Genomic DNA, 24,179 nt, shown 5'->3' on the forward strand with positions numbered 1-24,179 from the left:
AAATACTATGTGAATACAATGGGAAGGAAAAAAAGAAATACATCTGTAACACTGAAAATTTTAAAAATTGTGTTGACAGTTAGCAATACGTAAAATCTATGGTTATATCCATAGATAAATGTTAATATTTGCTTTATTATACAGGGAACAGGCCAGTGGTATGAAATGCAAGATCTTCATGTGACAGAAATACTTCCTCAAATGATCACCCTCTCTGAAGCTTACATTCAAGTATGTTTTACTTTGTTTTCAAGGAAAAAAATGTCAACATGTACTGTTTTTTTATATAAATTTATTACCCATCTAAAGAGAGAGGTTTTACTTCACAAACAGTATTCTTAAGTAGTAATCATATGACTAACTTTGTGTATGTACAGTTTAAACCCTTAGTATATAATCACAAAGTAACTATCAGTTTTAGTACTGTAAATGTTTTGTATGTCTTTATGAAATCTGGCAAACTTTCAGTAAAAATTATTTTTCTCAACTAACTATTAAACATTAAAAACAGTTTTATTCACTTAAAATTGTGAACTTTCACTTGCATAATCTCTAAAACATATTAAATAAAATTAAACAGTTTTTCTCAGTAAAATTTTATATTTTATCCACTGTTTTCTATCATACCTCTATATGGATTTGGTCAGTTTGACTGACATCATAACCATTGTAAAAAATATGTAATAAATTTAAATTATCCTTTTTCTTTCCAGAATGATGGCAGATTCTAAAATGAAAGTACAATTATTTAATCTAAATAGCTTAAAGTTCATAACAATATACATAGTTAAATTTTATTGTCCTTTGACCCACGTTTAACTAATAATCTTACCATACAAGCTGTAAATTACTCAACAAATGCATAGCTCAAGTTATTATATAAATTGCATAACACACAAGCTGCTTGTAAGCATACCAAATAAAAAAATTTTTCTCTTTGCCTTACAAGTTTTTAATTTTTACATTTTTATTACTTTTATAATAATAAAGAATATACATGAAAAATAAGATGTATGGCACTTACCTGTGTCCTCATGTTTTTTTTTCCTTGCTGACAATGAAAGTTAAGCCTACTTTTTTATACTAATAACAGCATTACATTAAATAATAACACACAAAGCAAACAATGCCTTATAACTATCATAAATTGTCTGGCTTTCTTACTGTATGATACAATTTTAGAAATTTAGTGAAGGTTGTCAGTGTGAATACTGACAGAAAATTTTTCAAAGCAGAAACAACATAGGCAATACTCGTCACATAAAATGTAATATGTTAGGTTAAAACTCTCAACAGTTTGTGAGAGAATTTATAAGTGATTCTGATTTCTCGTTTATGGCTGTATAAACAAATAAGGTTGTACACTAAAAATTATGCTTTATCTTAGTAATATCTTTATTATAAAGAACAATTTACATTTCTAACTTTATCACCCCACTGAAAAGAAAAGGGAAGACCATGTCATAATTCACACACTAGGGCAGATGGAAGATTAAATATTTCCTTATAGAGTTAAGAACTTAATGTGGTTTCTTTGTATATAATGATAATAAAGTATTTTAGTTAAATATTTAATGTAACTCTCTCAAAGGTTATGATGTGCATATTTATTTACTTGTAACAAGAGTTTAAATTTTTATGTTGCAGAATAATTAACAGCTATAATGTTATTGTGATTACTTCTGATAATCATAGTAATTGAAAAATAAGAATCAGTAATTTTTTAATATTTGTTCAACTATTCATGAGTATCATTAAGGCACGTACAGTTGCTTGTTTTTTAAGATAAACATCAAAAGCCATATATCCTTTTGCATTGTTATTTTTACAGATTGTGTTAAGGCGTAAGGATGAATATTATTTAGCTTAATAATACAAGCAATCTATTTTCAGTAAGTAAGATATGTATGACTATTATGGTTGCAGGTGACATTATGGAGTTTCTGGCATAAAACCTGCATTACTTTCACTCTACAGTTTATGAATAAACTAATTTTTTGTTTTGTAGATTTGGGAAAGAAGAAGTATTCAAAAGAGGGAACCTAATCAACACTGAAATGACAAGTTTCTAGCAGTATTTTAAGTTGTATATGAATCATAATCTATTTTCTTGTTAGTTACAGTACAATAAAAACACAGAAATAAAACCTTTTCCAGCCTGTTCGCTGATGGTGATTTTTATGAAGAATAAATAAGCATGCTCTTAAATGTTTAACTTAAGCTCCTTTTCCTGTGTTTATGCATGGTAAAAACGTGGTGGTTTTGAATAGACAGAAATATACAGAAGCTATTTGTTTTTCTTCAGGAATTGTAAAAATTAAATTATTAAGGGGCAGACTTATCTTACTCACTGTGAAGGAAGGAGGACAGCTCAGAAACCACCCAAAATATACTAAAAGATTCCAGAACATAAAACTTTGCATACATGGTTAATAGCTTTTTATCAACTACTCTTATGCTTGCAGTACATCATAACCCTTAATAACTGAATCATTCTTTAAAACTAGCAGAATAAACAATGATAATTTCATAAATATAAGTTTCCACCACAAGAAAGTCCAATGCTCTTGAGTGTGAATTACTAATCATGTCAATGATTTGTTCCTACTATTATACAGAGTGCAATAAAATTAACCCTACTTCATTCACTATGATCAAAAACATCAGTATCTTTATGAAACAGGTTAATCACACACACAACTGAAAACTGTGTGTAAATATAAGCACTTTTTCTTTATATGCAATACAAAAACATGCACTTTCTATTTGAATTTGACATACATTATTGCAAACCTTAAATTATTAAACCATTCATACATAATCTGTATGTTCAATTGCTATAAACAAATAACATCTTAAGACATACCTGAAGCATCCATGTAACTTAACTACAAAGAGATAGCACTTTTTTACAATGTCTTTACTTCTCAAGTAACAACTAAAAGTAAAGGTTAAAATTTATGTAAATTTACTTTATAGTTCTTTCTTCCTACATTAGACAGTGGCTTAAGATTTCATACACTATACTAAGGAGATTATGAATAGTAAACAAAATCTGATATTTATATCACATTCTATAAGCCCTCAACCTAGTTATTCTTAATTTTATGTTTATCATCATTTAATTTTCATCAAGAAAAAATGTGCTACAAAAGTATTTAAAATAATAAAAAATTAGTTGATTTTATTTTACAGGCACAAAGATCTTATTATTGTCAGTGTTTAGCTGATTAACTTGTCAGTTACATCAGGAACTAAAACTATATGTACAACAATTTTTTATGAGTGCAGATGATAATAAAATAATGTTAAGAATACAACTTGACTTTCTGGGAAATAGGTGCTGAACTGAAGTACAATCTTTCAGACTTGTGTTTTTTCAGGAGTTTCTGGCACAAAACACAGTTTGCTTTGTCCTAAAAATAATCAGATACATCTTATTCACAAAAAGTATTTTTTTAACTGTAGAAATTTAAAGTGTCTAAAAGTACTCATTTTTATAGAGATTATGTATCTTTTTGTGTACAGTTATATTCAATATCATAAGTTACAGCTTCTGTTATTACAGCATGTATTTAATTTTCTTCATTTCTATTAATATAAACTTTAATGTGTTTTTAGAGTTGAAACAAATTTACACTACTACAACACAAATTACTCACTTTTGCAAGCTGTTTTAAACATAAGTAACAGTAAGTGTTCCTACAGGATGTTCTTATAGGAACTCTGGCTTTTTCTTTACACCAGCAGCAAGTGTGTTCTGTAAAATAAATTTATTAAAGCATGTTTGATTTTCATGCTTATGTTATTCTAAATATTGATTACTTAAGGATATCTTTACTTTTTAAACTTTGGGTAATAGTTATAGTACATCCAAAACATTCATTTCAACACTATGTGAGAGGTTAATTACACCTTATTTACACAAATAGTATAGTATAATAAAGAAACATGTTATTGTACATAAATTAGTGACATCTTAAACAAGTTTAGCACATGCATATCTGTTTCACCATAATTTGTCGATCACTGAGCAGTGCAATACTTCACACACATACTTATGTCTGAAAAGTGAAAAGGCTATTTGAAAGACATTCATAACATGAGTTAGTTAAAAAACACAGAAGAAACAACATTTTTAAGAAGCGATCCTTAAATATTCTCTACAGAATCAACAAACTTAAGAGAGCTAAAGGCTCTAAAACTGTACCAACACGTAATTCTGAACAATGTTCTCATTTACAAAATGATTTAACAAAGATAATTCGCTAGGTATCTCTTCTATGAACTACACTTTTTTGTGAGATAAATGAGTTTTAGCAGGGAATCAATTCTATTCAACTATAAATTTGTCAAAGCAACTGATGGAACTCTGAGAGATTCATTTTCGTTAAGCTGACAGATGGTCTAGAAATCCAATGTTCATATACAGTGAAAAATCTGTCAAGTGATGAGACGAAAACTGACTTTGTCATCTTTCACAGATAGTTTTTACAATTAAAATCGCAGTATCAGGTAATAATGCATAATCATTACCATGAGTTTAAACAAGATCACTGAGAGAGAAGGTTGATTGAGGATTCATATAAAGTGCAATTAACCTCAACAGAATACACACAAATTTATAATTACAAAAAAGTTATTACTGTTAATGTCCACATTCTTTGCCATTGACTTTCTTGATATAGTTAAGTAAAAGTATGCAATTGAAACTACTTTATTATATATATCAAAATAAAGTTGACATCAAAGTGTATGTGATAAATCAAATGTTAATATATATATATTTATTTCAAATTATGTATCCAAATAACTGCTTAGTATTCTCTTCTCTATACCACATAATACTTGTTTGCTCAGAATTGTGAAATTTAGATATTTTATCAACTTCTATTTGAGTTTCTGAGTTCTAATACAAACTACAGACATGAAGTATAGATATTACTACAACATGATCTTACATCCTCCAATCATCTTGATTTACAGATACAAACCAGAAAGTAAAACCCACGTCATGCCCTTACATCAAATACAGTCTTTCGAAAAAATGTCAGTAGTTCTCACTGACATTTCCTAACACATTACTTATAACAAAAAAGGGAATATTTTATTTTAATGAAATACATAACAAGCTGGCTTTTTCTGATGATGATGACTTGAAGTGTTTAGCCTACAGATTCAAAGTTGCTATCACTGAATTCACCTTAACCATGTGAGGAAACTGTTTTAAAACATTAACAACTCAGAAAACCAGTTAAACTGCAATAATTATAGGACACTGTATAATTTGTCCATGTTATAAAAAGCTTCAAATCTTCACATTTTTATTGAAAATCATAATTTTTCAATTATGTTAGGAAAAAATACTTTCTTTTAATTCTTATCTGGCTGAGTTTTTTTAACATTAAATAGAGGAATAAAAACAGATATTTTAAACATCTGAAGAAATAAAAAAGGTATTTCCAAGCCTAATTTGTGGACACACATAACAAAGTATTAAAGTCATACAAAAGGTTATGAAGAAAGCTATTATTTCAGTTGTGATGTAGCACATGTACACTAATTGTAGGGTAATACAGCAACAGCTTTTACATGTGTTGAAAAAATAAAGAAAGATGGAAATTCAAACCAGCTCAACTGTTGAAAGTAAATAACTTAGCTTCTTTAGTAAACCGGTTATTTGTAAGTGATGACAGTTTTGTTAACATAAGCAACAAACATAATTTTACTAACTATGCTAAACTGTTTTTGGTATTAAAAAAGAAATAAAGTACCTAGTCCTGAGAAGAAAGACAAAGCCCGTGGTTGAGAACTAACCTTATCAGGTTGACTGCTGTATGATGTCAAGACACTGGAACCTCCAGATACATCTCCTTCACATCTCTGACTTTCTTTATTTTCTAAAGTTTAAAAGATTCACGACATACAATTAGCCATTCATTGATAACTTAATAATGAAAATATAATTCTATCAATTCAAACTAATATAACTATGCATGTTCTAAAATTCTTGCACCTGCCTCTACAAAGAACAGTGATATATGCTGTTTAAAAAATTCAGTTTCCAAAGAGTAAACAATGGAACAGAATAGTGTTCACAATTTGTGGTAAAAATCTGTAATTCAAACATTTTTTTTTCCCCTGGTAATATTCATGGCTTGTGTGAGTAAAAATTTGTTACAACTCAGTTGGAGGCTCAAATGACATTTCACAACTTTCCAACATGAAGTTCTACAATTCCAGAACTAGAAAAGCAGGCACTTCCCAATACTTAGCATTTTAAAAAACAGTATCTTTAGTATTCTTATATTGGGAAAGTAAGAATCCAGCATGAGAAAACAATTAAGCTACTCCTTAAATAACTACCAGTCTCACACTGGAGATAGTGGAAAAAAGTTAAATAGTTTGTCATCAGAAGTGATCCAAGAACAGATGCAGTTCACTGAAAATAAAGTAGGAACCTCCAATGGAACTATAGCAAGATAATTCACACAGATTTAAATAACAAAAGTGGCACAAACTTCCCTCACACCACAAGCCAAACATAAGGCCAATTGTAAAAAACCTGTACAAATACTGTCTGGTTGGTGACAAAGAAAAATTACTCTTTATTCAAGTATCTTAGAAGTCTTGACATTTTAATATTGTCCTGCCAAGAATTCAACATGCAAAAATTATACAAAGTATGTTACAAAACATTCTCCCAGGGTTTTATGATGGCTATAATAATAACTTGAACACTTGGAGAGTTGAAAAAAGTGCCAAGGTGAACCTGCAAACTGTTAAGCTAACTGACACCATAAGGGATACCATTTTTGTATGAACTGAATACTAATATTGTATGGCTCCATCAATTCAAGCATTCATTCACACATCCACAAAAGCATTCAGTTTTTTACAAATAAAAACATCTCCAGTAAACTTTTGCAGTTTTGACTGCTCAAAAACAGGCTTTTAGAAGTCATCATCAGTGTTGAAAAAATAAGCTGTAGGGTATAGACACTCATCCTTATATTATAACCACAGATTATGAGCACTTATCTTTATATTCCCTTAATATCAATTCATCTCCAAAGATATACCACACAATAAACAACCTTCACTATGAACATCGATTAAATAACTACAGGTGGGAAATATAATTCAAAACATGCTAAAACTAGATAATTTAAAATGTAGTAGCCCAAATTTTCTCCAAAAAATAAAATTTTTGGTGATTATTACCAGTGCAATCATAAAAGGATAAAATTATCTTTAAGTGACAAGATGCATTGTACTTATTACAACATTAGCATTTCTTTTTTATTATTGTTGCTCCAGTTGAACTTTAGGTTTTTGCTATGTTCTCAGAACACAATATAACACTAATATAAAGAATACTAAGGGAAACTTCCAATGAAAATAACTCTAACATACATGAAACATGGTTAATTAATGTAACAAACCATTCTATAAAACTCTGTTCAGTAACTTTTTTTCTTTATCCCTATTCTCTTTTCATATATAGTACATCTGAAAGTGAGTGGACATTTAAAAAAAAACACCAATTATGACTAATATTCATCCTTTATACAAAGTTTCATTACACTATGTAACACACATTTTGTTCCTGGATAGCATGTGTTATTTCTTAATTGCTTATGTTGTAAAAGTACAGAAAATGACCATTATTCTCTTCAAACTTTGCTTTTGTGACCTGGATAATGAAATTTAGAAATTAACCTATTTTATATGTAAAAATGGGCAAATTTGCACATTTACATTTTCATAAGGTCTGAATAAAACAACATATGAATCAAGTATTTATATGTATTTATACTAAACTTATAGAAAAATGAACAAAAATGTTTAGAGGTGAGTAATTTATCGAGATTTGTGACTATAATGTAAATCACTTTCATGCATCAGTCCCCAAACATAGTCTCCCATCATGTTTTCATTATATGCTCCTTGGTAGCAGTGTTCAAAGTCCAGTATATCTTGCTGGAAGTGCTCGCCTTGCTGCTCTGAGTATGCTCCCATGTTCTCCTTGAATTTATCAAGATAAGTGTCAAAAATATGGACTTTCAGGGACATCCTGCAGCCCATTTTGCCATAGTTCTTCACCAAAGCCTCAACCAGTTCCACATAATTTTGGGTCTTGTGATTGCCCAAGAATTCTTGCAAGTTCTACAACATTCTAGTAAGTTCAAGAAAATTCTCTATCAGCTACTCAGCACTGAATCTACCTGGAATGTTCTGGAAAATGGGTAAATTTGAAAATTTCATTATCCAGGTCACAAAAGCAAAGTTTGAATAGAAAAATAGGACTTTTCCATTTACTTTAGGCATAAGCAAGTAGGAAATAACATTTACTGCCCAGGAACAAGACAAAATAAAAATTTTGTTACATAGTGTTATTGTTCTAAATTTTGAAGTTCTTATAAAACAATTCTGTATATAACAACTTATAAAGTCAACTATAATTTATATGCAGTCAAAAAGCACATTTCCAGAATCTTTTTCATGAACCTTCTTCTGGATTTTATGGTGGAATCAAAATTCCATACTTTTAACCAAATCATTACAAAATACTAGTGAGAGGCATTCTTTCCAACTGTTTTTTACAGTTATAAACTATTCTTTAAGGTTGGGAAAAATCTTTAGATTCTACATGTAGAAAGCCTTCTCTGATTTATTTTTTCATTGTCTGAAGTTTATGAACTTGAAAAATAAAATTAATTTAACTGGCACTTACATAATTTAAAGGTCAGTTGTATAGTTTATATTTGATATCACACAATCTGCAACAAACCAATGGCACAATTATAGTCAAGTTCATTAAAATTACACAGATCCTCTTTCTTTCACTGTAGTACATAAAATTACCTCTCATTTGTGAAACATAAGAGGATATCAGTAAGAAAATGCTTATTTTACATGACCTTAATACAAGTACTCTGATTAACATTAATTACATTACAGAAGTGAGTGCCAAATACAGATACTAACACAATTTTTAAAAGTGTGAAATGTTTTTACACAGATCAAATCAATACATTTTTAAGCTAACTCTGAACTGAATCTTAGGCAACATCATAAATAAGTAATAAAAAATATAGTTTAGGGCTCAGCAGATTTACTAATATAAAAATAACTCTGAATTAATAATTTAAAAAAAAATTCAATTGCAAATTTCTTTGCATAACATGAATTTCCATGCATTTGTATATTTAAGGAAAAGAAAAAAAAACTGACCATTATATAAAGTTTTTTCCATCTTTGATTCACACAACCTTAGAAACTCAACTCTTTCATTAACTGAAACAATCTGGGAAGTAACTAGAAATAAAAGAAAAATCTTTATGTAAAAAGTAAAACTGATTAGATATTAGAAAAACATTTTAAACAGCTCAGAATGTTGTAGAAACCCTTTTGTTATACTTTTTTCAGTGATTACCTTCTGGCTTTTATACAGTTACAACTGAAAGTGTTTGTACCCCTGCATCCTGAGTAGTGTTTTGCTCATAACTTAAAAAGTATCATGATTAGGCTAATATATGTAAAGTTTATCATAAATATTATACTAACACACATCTACATAAATTTTTATGTAAATTAAACGACAAATAAACTGTTTATAAACAAATAACCAAAAATAGAAGGAGCAGAAAGTGTTTGTACATTTTAAAACGTGTGAAAAACGATATTCCTGTAAACATTTTGTTTAGTTTGGCGAATAAACTACATTATACCATTCCAGAACTAGACACTGAGTTCAAAATTTCATAATTATTGGAATTTAGCCAGCAAAAAATTTACTTCCAGAAATTTAGTGCCACCTCCATCATTATTTGCTTGGTCATCATGGCAAACAAGAAACAACTGTTCAGTAATTTAAAAAAACAAATTATTGTAAAATACAAGTCTCGTGTGTCTCTTTCCGGTATTGCTACACAACTTAATGTGCCGAAATCTACTGTTCAAATCATATTTGCCAAGTTTAAGCTTACAGGATCAACTGCTGACCTCCCTCGTTCCGGACGCCCCTCCAAAATTCCAGAGAGAACCAAGGGGAAGGTTCTCAGAGAAGTTAGTAGGAACCCTTGTTTTACATGTAATGTACATACAGAAACTGGTAAGGGAAACTGAGGTTGAAGTAAGCACCTCTTCAGTTACGAACATGTTACACTCTTCTGGGTTCAAAGCATGCCGTCCTCGTAGAACTCCATATTTAAAGCCTGTTCATTTAGAAGAATGATTGAGGTATTCAAGAAAGCATGTAGATAAACCCTTTACCTACTGGAAGAGTATTCTTTGATCAGACAAGACTAAAATCAAGCTTTTCGGCCACAATGATGTTTGCAATATTTTCTGTAAGAAAGGGCAATGCAATCTTTCAAAGAACACCCTCCCTACAGTTAAACACAGAGGTGGCTCAATCATGCTATGGGGTTCCTTCAGCTCTTCTGATATAGGCAGCCTTCACTGCATCAGAGGAATCATGAAAAAAGAAAAGTACATTGATATATTAGGCACTTATATCAAGAATGATGCTCAGAACTTGCGGCTTGGACATCGTTGGATCTTCCAGCACGACAATGACCCTAAGCACACATCAAAATATGTGCAATCCTGGTTACAGAGGAACCATTTTATCATTCTGGAGTGGCCATCACAGTCACCCGATCTCAACCCAATTGAAAACATTTGACATGAGTTGAAAACCAAGGTTCATCAGCGTCATCCAAAAAACATGCAAGATTTTGAGGCCTTCTGTGAAGAAGAATGGAAGAAAATACCAGTCGAGTACTATCAAACAATCAAGGAGGGCTATGAGGAGAGATTTTGCCAAGTAATTCACCTGAAAGGCTACACAACTGACCATTAAAGTAGATCCATGAACACTTTCTGCTCAACTATGTTTATTTGTTTATAAACAGTTTATTTTCGTTCAATTTACATAAAAATTGATGTAGATGTGTGTTAGTATAATATTTATAATATACTATACTTTCATTACACTTGTCATGATACTTTTTAAGTTATGAGGAAAAACTACTCATAACACAGGGGTATGAACACTTTCTGTCATAACTGTAGCACTGTTACTGAATATGTAGATTCTAGATAAACATTTAGACTCCCATAGTCTTTAAAAACATTAAAAATAAATACAAAAGATTAAAGACAATATTTTATATAAATTCACTAAATAAATAAATTTATCATACACTGATGACACGTATCACACAATTCTTCCAAAACAATTAATATATGCTTTCAAATTAAGGCTCATTTGCTTTAAATTAATCAAGTACAGTTGAAACAATAAATACAGCAATGCACACAACAGTTTTAAAAACAGAAAATTCTATTTACATTTTTTTCATTGAAAAACAACTTTAACAACTATAGAGTTAAAAACAAAAAACACCTCAGTACTTATCTATTCCTAATATTACCCATCATATTAAGAAATCCAGAGAAAGACAAAAAATATCTAACAACTAATTTCTTCCTGATACAACCAATCATCGGTAGAGAAGATTCAGATTAAACAAGATACTTCACTGCTTGTTTGTTTGTTTGAAATTAAGCACAAAGCTACACAATGGATTTTATGTGCTTTGCCCACCAAATGTACTGAAACCCAGTTTATGGCATTGTAGGTCTGAAGACATGCTACTATATCATTGGAGGACATCTTCATTGCAACAAAATACAGAGTATAATTATTAAAGCCTACCTTACATCTTGTATTAGATACTGCAAATGTGTAAGTCAGTCACCTCTACCTCAATCATAATTTAATATTGAAACAATATAAGCCACTAATATTGAATCATATTTCAAAAACTAAATGCATCATAGAATGATAATTTTAAGAATTTTGGGACGCATGTTACTTACTTTCTATGAATTTCTTTCCTTCAGCAACATTGCTAAATACTTGTTTCATGACAGAAGCAAACTGTTTCACATCTCTCTCATTTTTATACTCCTTAATAGCACTACAGAACTTGGCATAGTCTGGAGTTTTCCCAAGCAAAAGTTTTATCTATGTAAACAATATATATAAAAATAGTTATACTTGACACACTTCAAAACTGTATGGAAACTTAAATATCTTATCAAGATTCAATCCAGTTTTTACATGCATCCTAAGAACAGTTTATAATTAATTTATGAAGACCACTCTTGCTTAAAAGAGAAATATTTTACATTTTAAACATTTTATTTCTCCTCAGTAGATGAAATTAAAATCCTATGATACTTCATGTTGAAATATAAAAATAGTTGTGAAAGTTTATAACATAACTCTATCTTCAATAGCAATAAGATGAGATGCAAGTGCTCTGAGTGATTTACAACTTACAGTGGTATGGATAGTAGTTAGATGCAGTTCAAAGGGCAATAAAACAATATAATTTAATTATAAATAGATGTACACTGTTACTACCTTAAAGCTACTAAGTTTAATTTTCAAATTTGAAGTCATTATAGAAAGAAAAAGGGGCTAATTGAGATTTTTTTGATTTTTTTTTGCTGTTACTGGATTTGATTTAAGTAAAATTGACTGATCCCATTTTGAGTTAGGGTAAAGAAAATAACAGGTAAAATATAGTTATATTGAAAAAAACATTTGAAATTTTTTTAGGAGGTTTTAGAGAGCACAAAAAGTAATTTGAGATTTTTTTGAGATGAAAAGAAATATTTTTAATCCTAACAAGACAACTGCTTTGCACACTGACTATTCAAAACAAATACTTGATATATTAATGGACAAATCTTTATTTTAATTTATTAAAAATAATTCACTGAAAAATGATCTTTTTATATGTGAAAGACTTATGATTTTAACTGAAACATAGCCAGATTTTGTGAAGATATACACATACACACTATATTGAGAGTTAGAAACATTAAATCTATAACGACTTTAAATGAGTACAAACAGGTTATGTGGTCAGTCATACTGACCAAGCCTGTGTTGAAAGAGTTACAACAAAGTGTAAGTATAACAATGACAAAATACCAAACAGAGAAATAAACTACACAGACTTCTATATATACAATAACATCTAAGGTTTAATAGATATGTAAAAACGGTCAGTTTGGGTTGAGAAAATTTTTTATGCAGAAGAGCGAACAACATTTCGACGTTCTTTGTCATCATCAGGTTCACAAAGAAAGAAAGAGGTAACTGATCGATAGCTGACCACATGTTTGAAGGGGGTTGTGTAACTGAGTGTAGGAATGTAGAGGGCGTACTTAGATGTTTGATTATATTTATTAATATATGTATAAAGGTGTTCCTTTGTATTGGTTTATTTTGGGCTTGAGTTGTATAAGTAAGGCTTCTTTAATTTTGCATTTGTTTATGTTTATTTCTTTGTTTAGTATTTGGGTGTTTTCTATGGTTATGTTGTGTTTATTTGATTTGCAATGTTCGAAAACGTGTGAAGTTGACTTTTTGTGTTCTTTGAATCTGGTTTCCGTTTTTCTACTTGTTTCTCCAATATAGAAATCGTGGCAGTTATCAGATTGTATTTTATAAATAATGTTGGTGTGGTGTTTGTTAGTGTAGTTTTTACATAGTATAGACCTCAGTTTTGTGCCTGGTTTTTGAATAAATTTGGTATTAACTGGAATGTCATACTTGTTACTAGTTTTTCCCAAATGTTGGTTAATTTTTTTCTGCTGATGTCGGGAATATATGGTATGCAGCAGTATATGGTTTTGTGATTTTTTTTTAATTCGTGGGATATATTTACTTTTTGTTAGTTGATTTTGCTTTTTGTCAAACACCACACTGACATTATTTATAAAATACAAGGGAAGCTGATGTTTTGGGAAGAAAGAAATGGTCAGGATATAAAAGAACATAGGTTTCATGATACAAAATATGGTGAAAAATGATAGTGAACAAGTACAACTGGTGACATTCACAAGTTAAAAGAAGAAGGAAAGACATTTTCAAGGAAAAGTGATATACGAAACAGGCAGATAGCTGTTTGAAAGGGAAAAGGGAATGAAAAAACATTTAGATTTCAGTCCAGCAACTGAGTAGAATAAGGATGATGATGGAGATATATAGACTGAAATAAAATGGAAATAACTGGAGAGAAAAATATAGTAAAAATTGAAAAACAAAAGGTTGATATGTTATCCATGTCTAGCCTACCAGAGGAAGCCAGACTGAAGGGAAGCAAGAAGAAATACCTGGATATCCAGCGGGTCCCTTGATCTTGCAAGGAATGCATAATGGCATGTCCCAAAGGGATGAGAGCCTCCAGTGATGCCCAGTCCTCAAAAGAGACAGAACCTCTCTCACAGGGAGAGAATGTGCTGATATCATCCTGTGAACTAAAACTCCATGGCTTGCAGATGAAGAGGTGTGTGTGTTTTTCTTATAGCAAAGCCACATCGGGCTATCTGCTGAGCCCACCGAGGGGAATCGAACCCCTGATTTTAGCGTTGTAAATCCGGAGACTTACCGCTGTACTAGCGGGGGGCTGCAGATGAAGAGGAGAAGGCTGGGCTTAAAAGAGATGTGAATTGACAAACATCTCCAGAACAACAAGATACTGGGTGGAGTGGGTAATAGACCTCTATACATTGATAAAACAACCCACCTAACCAGCTTCTCTGATGAAATGTCACTAGGGAAGGAAAATCTGTAAAGGACAGAGCCAGAAAAAGCCAGTCTCCTACAAAGATGGAAACTAAGCCCACAAAACTGTTGGAGTCAGGCAAATGACCAGAACAACCAACAGAAAGTGTAGGCTGCTAATGCCAGCTCCACATGAAAAGCTTGGAATTAATAAATGTGATCCCCATAGACAAATGTAGATTACGATGTGGTGCTTAAGCAGCATGGATGGGAAAATAAGCATTGGACACATCAATCTCATCAACCTCAGCCCTGGATGAAAGGCTAAACTGAGAGACACGTAGGATTCCATGATAAACCAAGAAACATTGTGAAATCAATTCCAATGAGAAAAGTCAATATCAGAATGTAAATACCAGTCTTCTTGTGGATGACAAAAATCATAAATAGAATCCTGGAAAAAGAGGACAAGCCTGTTTCAATAGCATCCTGGATGAGAAGTTCTTGACACACTTCTGTGAGAGGCTGGTGAGAAATGAAATCTTGAAGAGAGGAAAGAACTACTACAGGTGATAAGACAAAAGATGCGAGAAAAAGGAGGGAGTCCTTCTGACAAAACTCGATTGACCCAAGGGTTTGCTGAACAATTATATGCAAATGCATGAGCCTCTGCAGTACATGGGGGCACAACATTCTAGCCCCTACACATAATTCCTCTGCCAAATGTTTGGCATGGACCCCAAAATGAGACAGGGGAGGGATATAAAACTTAGAACGGTGATGTAGTTAATAATGAAGGGAAGGGATCAAATGGCATGAGTGACAAAGATAAAACACAGCATACCTGTGATGCCAAGTTTAAAAATGGTGATTGAGGTCTAAGTGCTTCAAGAGGCTGAGAATATGCTTGCACAGCAAAAGAAGGGGGGAGTTGTCCAAGTCTGTATCATCCTTATCTAAGTCCTTGAGTAATGGCAGAATTGTGTGTAGGTTGAGAGATTCCTAGGCCTACATGAAAGAAGTCATTTCCCTACAAACTACAGTCAACACTTCCTCCACCAACAATACTGTATTTACAGCCATTATCATGGGTTATTGAATGACAGTACTGTCGATAGCTATTGTAGTTGTAACATTAAACTGTGGATTTATAAATACTGACTGACTACTGAATGAAATATAGAATTCACAACCAAATAAAGAAATCCAACTCAATAGTTGATTATAAACAATACTCTGAAATGCAAAAATCAGTAACTGAAGATTTTCAAAATGCACTAAAAATAGAAAAAAGTTTGTAATAAAGCACAGTCTTCAAAAATCAAGAATTGAAGACTGGGTTCAATTGCATAGAAGAAGTCAGGTGCTATAGTTGGTTTTGTTGCATTCCTATTGGTGAAGCACTGTCTGTCACTGATTTGCATGCTTAAATGCAGCTGAACCACATAGCATACACATATGGAATTAGATGGGAGCTTGAAGACTAGTTGAAAGTAAAAATACATGCACTTAGAGTGCAGTCAAATCATCAATAGCCTTAAATTTACCATTTCCACCAATGGCCTATCAGAAATCATTATTTCACTCATTTATTTTTCATCAGCTCTATGAGCATTTTAATGAACAAAATCACAAAAATTATTCAATATGATGTAAAATATGTGTGTGTGTAACAGTGTAAAAACAAACCAATAATTTGAGAGTTAAGTATATAGATAACTTTCATCCATTAAATATAATTCATAACAAGGTTTTCTTTTTTTTAGCATTCACAGTAGAAATATTAAAGTCACTTCATACTGGTTCAAGCATCATATATTAAAAAAACTGTTAGTGGGAAAAAAAATTAAAAGCACATTTAGTTATTCACAAAAGAATCTCAATTATTTGCATGTGTAAAATAAAAATATCAGAATTACATAAACGTTTTCATAAAATAAAAAACTAACATACAATTGAAATGCTATTAAAAACACTTTCAGGAATAATTATAGCAAAATAACAACCAGAAAATTATTAGGCTATCCCAAAAGTCTCAAACTTAGAAATAAAATTTTAAATATTTCAATTGTTTACCTTGATTAGATGTTTTTTCCAAATTTCTCGAGAGTTTTCTATTTTCAATGGGTTAGCTCCAACAGAAGTGTGTGGTTCACAGTTCAGTTCACCATCAATACCTTGTAATTTCATATTGATCTTTCTTCTTTTACAATTCTTCTTTGCATCTTTCGAATCCAAAGTGCTAATCTGTCAATCAATAAAACAAGTTAAAAAGAAATTTAAAAAGCATGGCTGAGGAATGAAGATAACAAGTGTGCAACACAAATAAAAAAACTTACTACTTAAATAATATTAGAAACACTAAGTTTATCTTTTACTGTAATGAAACACTTATATTACAACTTTTTATCTTCAAAGGAATAAATGGAAGCTTCTATAATCTTTCAAAAATATATTGAAATAATTGTTTTTGTTTTGAATTTCACACAAAGCTACATGGGGGCTATCTGTGCTAGATGTCCCTAATTTAGCAGTGTAAGACTACAGGAAAGACAGCCAGTCATCATCACCCACTGTGAACTATTGGACTACTATTTTACCAATGAATAGTGGGATTGATCGTAACATTATAACGCCCCCACAGCTGAAATGGCGGGTATGTTTGGGATGGCCAGGATTCAAACCCACGCCCCTCAGATTATGAGTCGAATGCCTTAACCCACCTGGCCATGCTGGGCCTATATTGAAAATAAAGAGATTAAACTTAGATCTTTAAATATGATGATAGCTTATAAATATGATGAAATATTTTCTGTTCAAGAACTTTCAAGAAGTCAATTATTATAAATATAATTTATTTTCTCTATAACTGATACATAAAATGCACTAGTTCCTGTTACTGAACCCTCATTATGCAGAAAAGACAGATATTACCTGATTTGCATTCTTCACACCCATATCAAGAGAAGGAGATGAGATTACATTTTGAGTATCATTGAAATTCTTGGAATCACATTCTTCTAAAGCATCAAATACACTTTTTCTTTTACCAGTTGTCTGATGAACTGCTGTCACCAAAGCAAAAAACAAAAAAACATTTAACAAATTCTTTGATTAATTTGCTTAATAACTGTTATTCCAAGTTTACCTTTTTGTTTTTATTCATTATTTTTCTAGAAAGGTAAAATTTTATATTTAAGAAAAATATATTATAAAACATTTGTCCTACTGATAATCCCCAAAATTCAAAAAAAATAATAATATTGGTCAAATAAGCAGTAACATTTAATGTCTTGCCTAAGTCAATTTTACTTAGCATACAAGGCTAAAAGTATTTATTATATTTCATACTTTTTCAAATAACTGTCAGAAGTCTAAATTAATCTTTCAAACAAATTTATGTTAGAATAATGAAATTATAATTGTTTATTGCACATGTTCTGATTTAGTCATAGTGTTTTTGCAAGTTTTTAAAAACAGGTGCTATTTTTATTTATAAATGTTTTAAGTTATATCTCAACAAAATATACCTCTTTATCTAAATAAAAAAAAGCTCACCCTGGTCATTTGGTTTCAATGGCAATAAATATCCACGAAAAGGATCCTCCTCTTCATGACTAGTTAAAACACACAAGAGAAATTGTAAAAAAAATTAAATTTATTTTTAATATCCAATACTTTCTAATTATTACATACAACTTAATTCTTTAAAATAATAATTTTTTGCATGTTCTGTTGGAATTATTTTTATTATTTCCTAATAATTATCGCCATACTCGATAAAAATTTAATTTTCTTAATTTTGTCAATAATAACATGGTTTGGATTAGTTTTTGGCCAAAGTGACATATATGTTATAGGACACTGCCACCATCCAATGGATAAATTGTTTTTTTTTCAGGGTGGCTTAAGTTTGAGAAAATAAAGATCTTAATACATAAAAATATTATCAAGACATCTTTATACAGCAGAAATAAATCAGTCTGAGTAGTGAGTCAAATAGTAATATAAAAGATGTTGCAATACTATTTTCAAAACCCCTCTCTTACAAAAAAGTTTGACTTCAACAATAAAAATCTGCAAAAGATTGTTATTGTAAAGTCAGAAATTTCTTTGCAGATAAGTAAGAAATAGTAAAATTATATTCTTGGAAACATTTGTGTTTAGTCAATCCTATAACAACTTTTATGTTTTAATACCTTATGAAATAGCTCTTCCACCAGGTTCATTTAATTCAGAAATTACAAGTTTTTATACCATTTTCTATCCAAGAGGCCCACATACTGCAATATATTGACATTTTGTCTGTTACAGCATTCATTTAAAGAAATGTCTACAAAAATTGGGTGAAATCACTATTTTCTATTTAAAATAAACTGAGAACCACAGCAACAAACAATGAGATTCATTGCAATACTGAAATACTTTAAGTTTCTTGTGCAACTTTTATGTCTTCTCAAAATGGTTAACTTTGTCATTTCTAATAAAACATTAAATATATGTTTCATAGGCCATTTTTACAAAGACATAGGACCACTTTAATATATAGGATTAAATAAGATCATAGGTTTTTACGGATCACTAAGAAGCTTGAGATTTTTACAGATCCACTTTGTATTTTGCTGTAATGATTAATATTAAAACAATTAACCTATTATACATAAAAACTACTAAATGACAAATTACAGTGCTTCAATGTTAAAGAACCCAAACAAAGGACCTTCCATAAATATTGAGCACATCCTATCCTTTGGCTTGAAATGTAGTACGTGTAGAGTTATGTTTACAAGCTAAATCACACATACTTGTGTTAATGTAAATATAAATTACCTTTAACCATAATTTAGAAAAAAAATATGATACTAAATATTTCATTATTAAAACTGTTTAATTTGTAGTGGGAAATTATACTTCATTTTTTGTTCAATATACAATTTTTTTAAACAGTTTTTCACTGAGAAAAACAAAACAAACTGTTAAATAATTTTCACTTCTGTTGGCTTATTCCCACCATGAGAGTTAAAAAAAACATACTTAAGGATAAATGTATATTATCAAGAAAACAATTGTTTATCAACATAAATGAGATCAGACACATAAGAAAAAACATAACAGTAAGTTTGATAACTTTCAACTGTGGAGATCTTTAATGCACCATTAATTCATTAAAGAATAAGTTACAAATCATCTCAATGCCTGTACAACATATCATAGAAAAGTGTTAATTTGTGTCAAGTTTTTGGCTCAACAAATACAGAACATATAATGTTATTATATGAAAGGCCTAATATGTTAATAAAGATTTACCTCATGCTCTCACTCTTCCCTGTAGACTGAGAAATTTTGTTTCCAGCTACGTCTTGGATTGATATACAAGATGAATCAAGTTTATTAATGACTGGTTGTACACAACTACTACTTGATTGTTTTGATACTCCTGCTTGGGCTTTGTGTAATCCCTAAATTAATTTGAGAAAGTACTTTATTTGAATCACTTCAATATAATTATAAAGAAACAATAAACATGTCTAATTAGTGTTTCATTCATTAGAGGTATGGGAATAGGGAATTTTTTTAACAGAATAAGAATATTACAACAGGTATCCCAGCCATTAAACTTTAGGCATAATGATAATTAATTTCTGATTTAATAATAATCATGCAACCTAACTGAATGAAAAGAATAAATAAGCTGTAAAAAGTCTTATTTTTCTCATTTATATTATTATTTTACCAAGAATAATTTATAAACATATGTACAAAACAGTTTTTATTTTTATTCCTTTTCATATGCTATGAATAAAGTTTTTAACAACAATATGAATAAAACTTGAAAAACAAATATGCACACCTTCTACCTTAACAGTTTAAATGTTCTTTAATAAAATTTTCTATTCATATAACACAATACTTCACATATACTGTTTTATTTTCTTGATTGTTTTAAAAATAAATGATGACTGAATATGTTAATCAAAATTAATTTAAATATTCAATAACACTGATTTCAATATTAGCTAAACACCACATTCTAATTAACAATAGTGAAAAACAAATAAAATAAAAACTTCCAAAAGTCTTTTAATTACAGGTATTGTTTTCACAAGTAAAGCTAGTAGCAAAATTTTAGATTGTATATTTGAGTCCATGCAACATTCAAAACCTCTATAAAATTACTTTTACTCTTGATAGTCCAGTAATTCACAAAACCTATTAAATATTGATGCAGTTTTACACATACATATGAATGCATGAATCTTCTCATATAACTATACTATCCCTAAAATGAATATAGAATAAAACTATTAACTTATTAACAATGTTTTGTAATAATAAAAAATACTAAACACTAAAATAAATTCAGGATGAAATTGGAAAATGTACCAATAACAATGAACTACAATGTATTATATATATATATATATATATTGTTTTCCTCAACATTGTTGAAATTTAGTCTTAAAATCATTGCTCAAAATTGTTTATAATTACTGATGTACAAACACATATGCATGACACAATTAATTTGTAATTTAAAATGTCAAATTATTGAGTTTTATATTTATAACAATGATCTAAGTGATATTTTTAACAGAATTAAACGTTTTTTTAATACAGTTTTATTGATATGAGATAAGAGTTATATTTGAGCAAAATGATTGGGACTGCACACTAGGAACTCCGTGGTCTTTTTCCTCAGACAACAGAAAAGGGTGAGGTGTTTTGATTTTGATGTATTATACATTTTTATACATTCTAAAGAATTAAAGAGTATTTGGTTTTCAATATATCACAAATAGCAGTGTATCTCAAATGCAGACTGGTTAACCTCTACATTGGTTTTATGTCCATGTCAAAAGCATTGTATTATTTTTTAATTTTGTAATACTGTGGAAGATGTCATTGCAATAAATATAAACATGTGTATTGTGTAATAATTTTGTTATTGGAAAAAAAAATTAATAATTGGGCTCACGGAATTTCACTTCAGGCTCATACATTTCTCACGTCTATTAGTCTGGGGCTAGTACATAAAATATTTTTAAACCCTTGTTGTTTAAGATGTTCAAACAGTTGGAAAGCATAATTTTGTTCTTTCAAATCTACCACATTAATCTAAAGCCAGTACAGATGGAAGATATTTGCAGTTGACTAATCTTAATTTCTTTTAAATAAAAGTTCTGAAATTTAAATTTGCCTAATTATGTCTTATCTTTAGAAAACATGAAAAATTACATATTTCCCAATTAATACAAATAAAAAATACATCTAAATCCTAGTAGAAAGCACATTAAAATTATTTATTTACAGCAGAATTGAAAAAATAGAGGAAATGTTTTGATTTCTATGCAGTGATTAAATTTTGTCAGCTACGTAAGCATAGATGACTTTGTGCAATGTTTCTTATGATGAGCAGGAAACAAATTTTCATATTTAAATAAAAACTGAATGAAGAAAAGAAATGTTACTGTAACATCCAGGTTTTTAAAAAACTTTGATAAATCTCTTAAAGCTGGACCGAAGGTTGTGTAACTTTTCACCCGATCACGAACCCAAAGAGAAAGCTGGGAGTTAATTCGTTTTTCTGCAAATCTGAAATAATTGTAATAGTCAACTTAATTACCAATAATTAAAAACTAAAGCACAGTTCAAACTTTGGTAATCAACTATCAGAACCAATTATACAGTAACACGTAAAACTAATAAATACACCTTCACACAGTTACAGTACATTATCTGAATAAAACTCAGTAGATATTTTGCAAAACTTTTAAATTTATAAATATTCTGATAATTTATACATTTTTATATGTCATTTTCACACACATAAATATACAGAATGTCACATTCAACATACATGAGAAGCAGAATACATATCTTTCAAATCTTGCCCTTAGTAAAATTGATTGTAATTAATGCAAAATGAAAATGACTTTATAGTATAATTTTCACTAAAATGCTTTTTCTTAATCCAATTTATTTTTCAATAACAATTACTATTTCAAATTACTAACATGAAAACATAGTAGGTAATGGACTAACCAACAAAGAAAATTATACCTAGCTCATACTTCTGCTCTAGAAATGACATATCAGATTCCTACTCCAGTATTATTTATTTTACAAAAATAGTTAACAAGGAAAAAGGGTAATGACTAAATGCTAGTGTTATTCTATCAAGAAAAAATTGTAAGCAACAACTGTATGTATAATACTAAATCAAAAACATGTAAAACTTTAAATGTTCATATGTTTAAAAACAAATATATTTTCAACTTCTGTGGTAAAATTTTTTGGGAATTATACTTATCTTTGTGTGTACTTTGTACTCATAATATTTAATAAATGTTTGATATTATTAAATTGTACAGTATTATAATGTACCTAGCAAATGTGTAAACTGTATTCATATAAATATTATTATTTCATTATAATCTGGTCTATTTCTAATGAATATATGACAGTGTTCTTTAAAATGTCAATTTTGATGAGGAGAAAGTAATATAATTTTCACATTCTGTACGAGCCTTGTTTGAAGCATGTACATGTAAAAATGGCTGATATGGGTTGAGAAAATGTTTTATGTAGAGGAGCGAACAACATTTCAACCTTCTTCGGTCATTGTGAAGTTACCATCAGGTTCACTGACGATGAACAAAGAAGGATGAAACATTGTTCACCCCTCTACATAATAAATTTTCTCAAGCCATACCAGCTGTTTTTACATATATATTTTTCTCTACAAGTGGGTTTTCTCATTATCACAGACTTGTTTGAAGCACGTTTCATAGCTACTAATTTTATTGACAGTGCAACTGGTACCTTTGCCTTCTTTACCAATCAGGAAATAATTAATATTTATACAGACAATGTTACAACTAGAGCTTTTCATTATCATACATTAAGATCATATTTCTTATGGCACCACTCCCTGTTTAATAGTTAACCTAAGTATTCAGTCAAATTTATACTGACTTTTTTTGTGAAAATTTATTACAATTATTTGTCTGCTGCTTCCATTTTAATCTTGCCCTAAGGGCAAATAGCACCAGTGAACTTAAAAAATTATAACTTATTCAAATTTTAATTTCAGATATTTAAAATAATACTATAATATTAAATTCATTCGATTAACCTGTTCAGTGCCATAGATGAGATAACTCATCCGAGCCGATCGGTAACACAGTGCCACGGACAAGTTAATTCGTTCTCAATAATACCTAACTTCAACGCTAGATGTAAGCACCATACATGCATTTGACCTACTTACAAATTGTTTCAGTTTCTATCCAAAATGGCATCACGAAAAAAGTTACAAAATGAAAAACCCAGCATAGGAGCTGCTGTAGCAGCTGAAATACTTGGCAACAGGTTAAATTATTTTATTTACTGAAGTTTAAAGAGAAATTTAACAAAAATAATCTGCATTTTAGGCTGTAAGTTATTGCTCTCTAAGGTAAAAACATTTTCTTTTAACATAATAAAACTTTCCCTTGCAATTTAGCATTTGATTTGCCATCTATACCTGGTATTTAAGCCTTTTCTCTAGTTTTTCTTCATAGAATGTTATCTAGGCACATTC

The 24,179-nt window shown here is 29.9% G+C and overlaps 2 protein-coding genes across 7 annotated transcripts in view; one reads left to right on the forward strand and one right to left on the reverse strand.

Annotated features, from left to right (window-relative positions):
- Positions 1 to 2,220, forward strand: part of Usp39 (ubiquitin specific protease 39) — a 42,284-nt gene extending 40,064 nt beyond the window's left edge. Inside the window, exons 13-14 of the mRNA XM_076505464.1 lie at positions 145 to 231; positions 2,009 to 2,220. Coding sequence (XP_076361579.1) covers positions 145 to 231; positions 2,009 to 2,056 — 135 coding nt within the window. The 3' untranslated portion in view covers positions 2,057 to 2,220. The remainder of the gene's footprint in view (positions 1 to 144; positions 232 to 2,008) is intronic.
- A 57-nt stretch (positions 2,221 to 2,277) lies between these two features.
- The window catches only part of Rtel1 (Regulator of telomere elongation helicase 1), a 90,850-nt gene continuing 68,948 nt past the window's right edge, over positions 2,278 to 24,179 (reverse strand). For 2 of the 6 annotated variants that reach the window (XM_076505461.1, XM_076505463.1), the window contains 10 exons: positions 22,066 to 22,189; positions 19,904 to 20,055; positions 18,155 to 18,213; positions 17,531 to 17,661; positions 16,673 to 16,843; positions 11,893 to 12,040; positions 9,238 to 9,321; positions 5,775 to 5,900; positions 3,663 to 3,760; positions 2,278 to 3,416 (listed from right to left, as the gene is read on the reverse strand). In XM_076505461.1, the coding sequence (XP_076361576.1) occupies positions 3,309 to 3,416; positions 3,663 to 3,760; positions 5,775 to 5,900; positions 9,238 to 9,321; positions 11,893 to 12,040; positions 16,673 to 16,843; positions 17,531 to 17,661; positions 18,155 to 18,213; positions 19,904 to 20,055; positions 22,066 to 22,189 (1,201 nt within the window). In that variant the 3' untranslated portion in view covers positions 2,278 to 3,308. Of the gene's footprint in view, positions 3,417 to 3,662; positions 3,761 to 5,774; positions 5,901 to 9,237; positions 9,322 to 11,892; positions 12,041 to 16,672; positions 16,844 to 17,530; positions 17,665 to 18,154; positions 18,214 to 19,903; positions 20,056 to 22,065; positions 22,190 to 24,179 lie in introns of all 6 variants that reach the window. The other 4 variants (XM_076505460.1, XM_076505462.1, XR_013029139.1 and 1 more) reach the window with 3 other exon arrangements.

This window comes from Tachypleus tridentatus, chromosome 6 (genome assembly GCF_004210375.1).
Source record: "Tachypleus tridentatus isolate NWPU-2018 chromosome 6, ASM421037v1, whole genome shotgun sequence".
NCBI classification, from domain to species: Eukaryota; Metazoa; Arthropoda; class Merostomata; order Xiphosura; family Limulidae; genus Tachypleus; species Tachypleus tridentatus.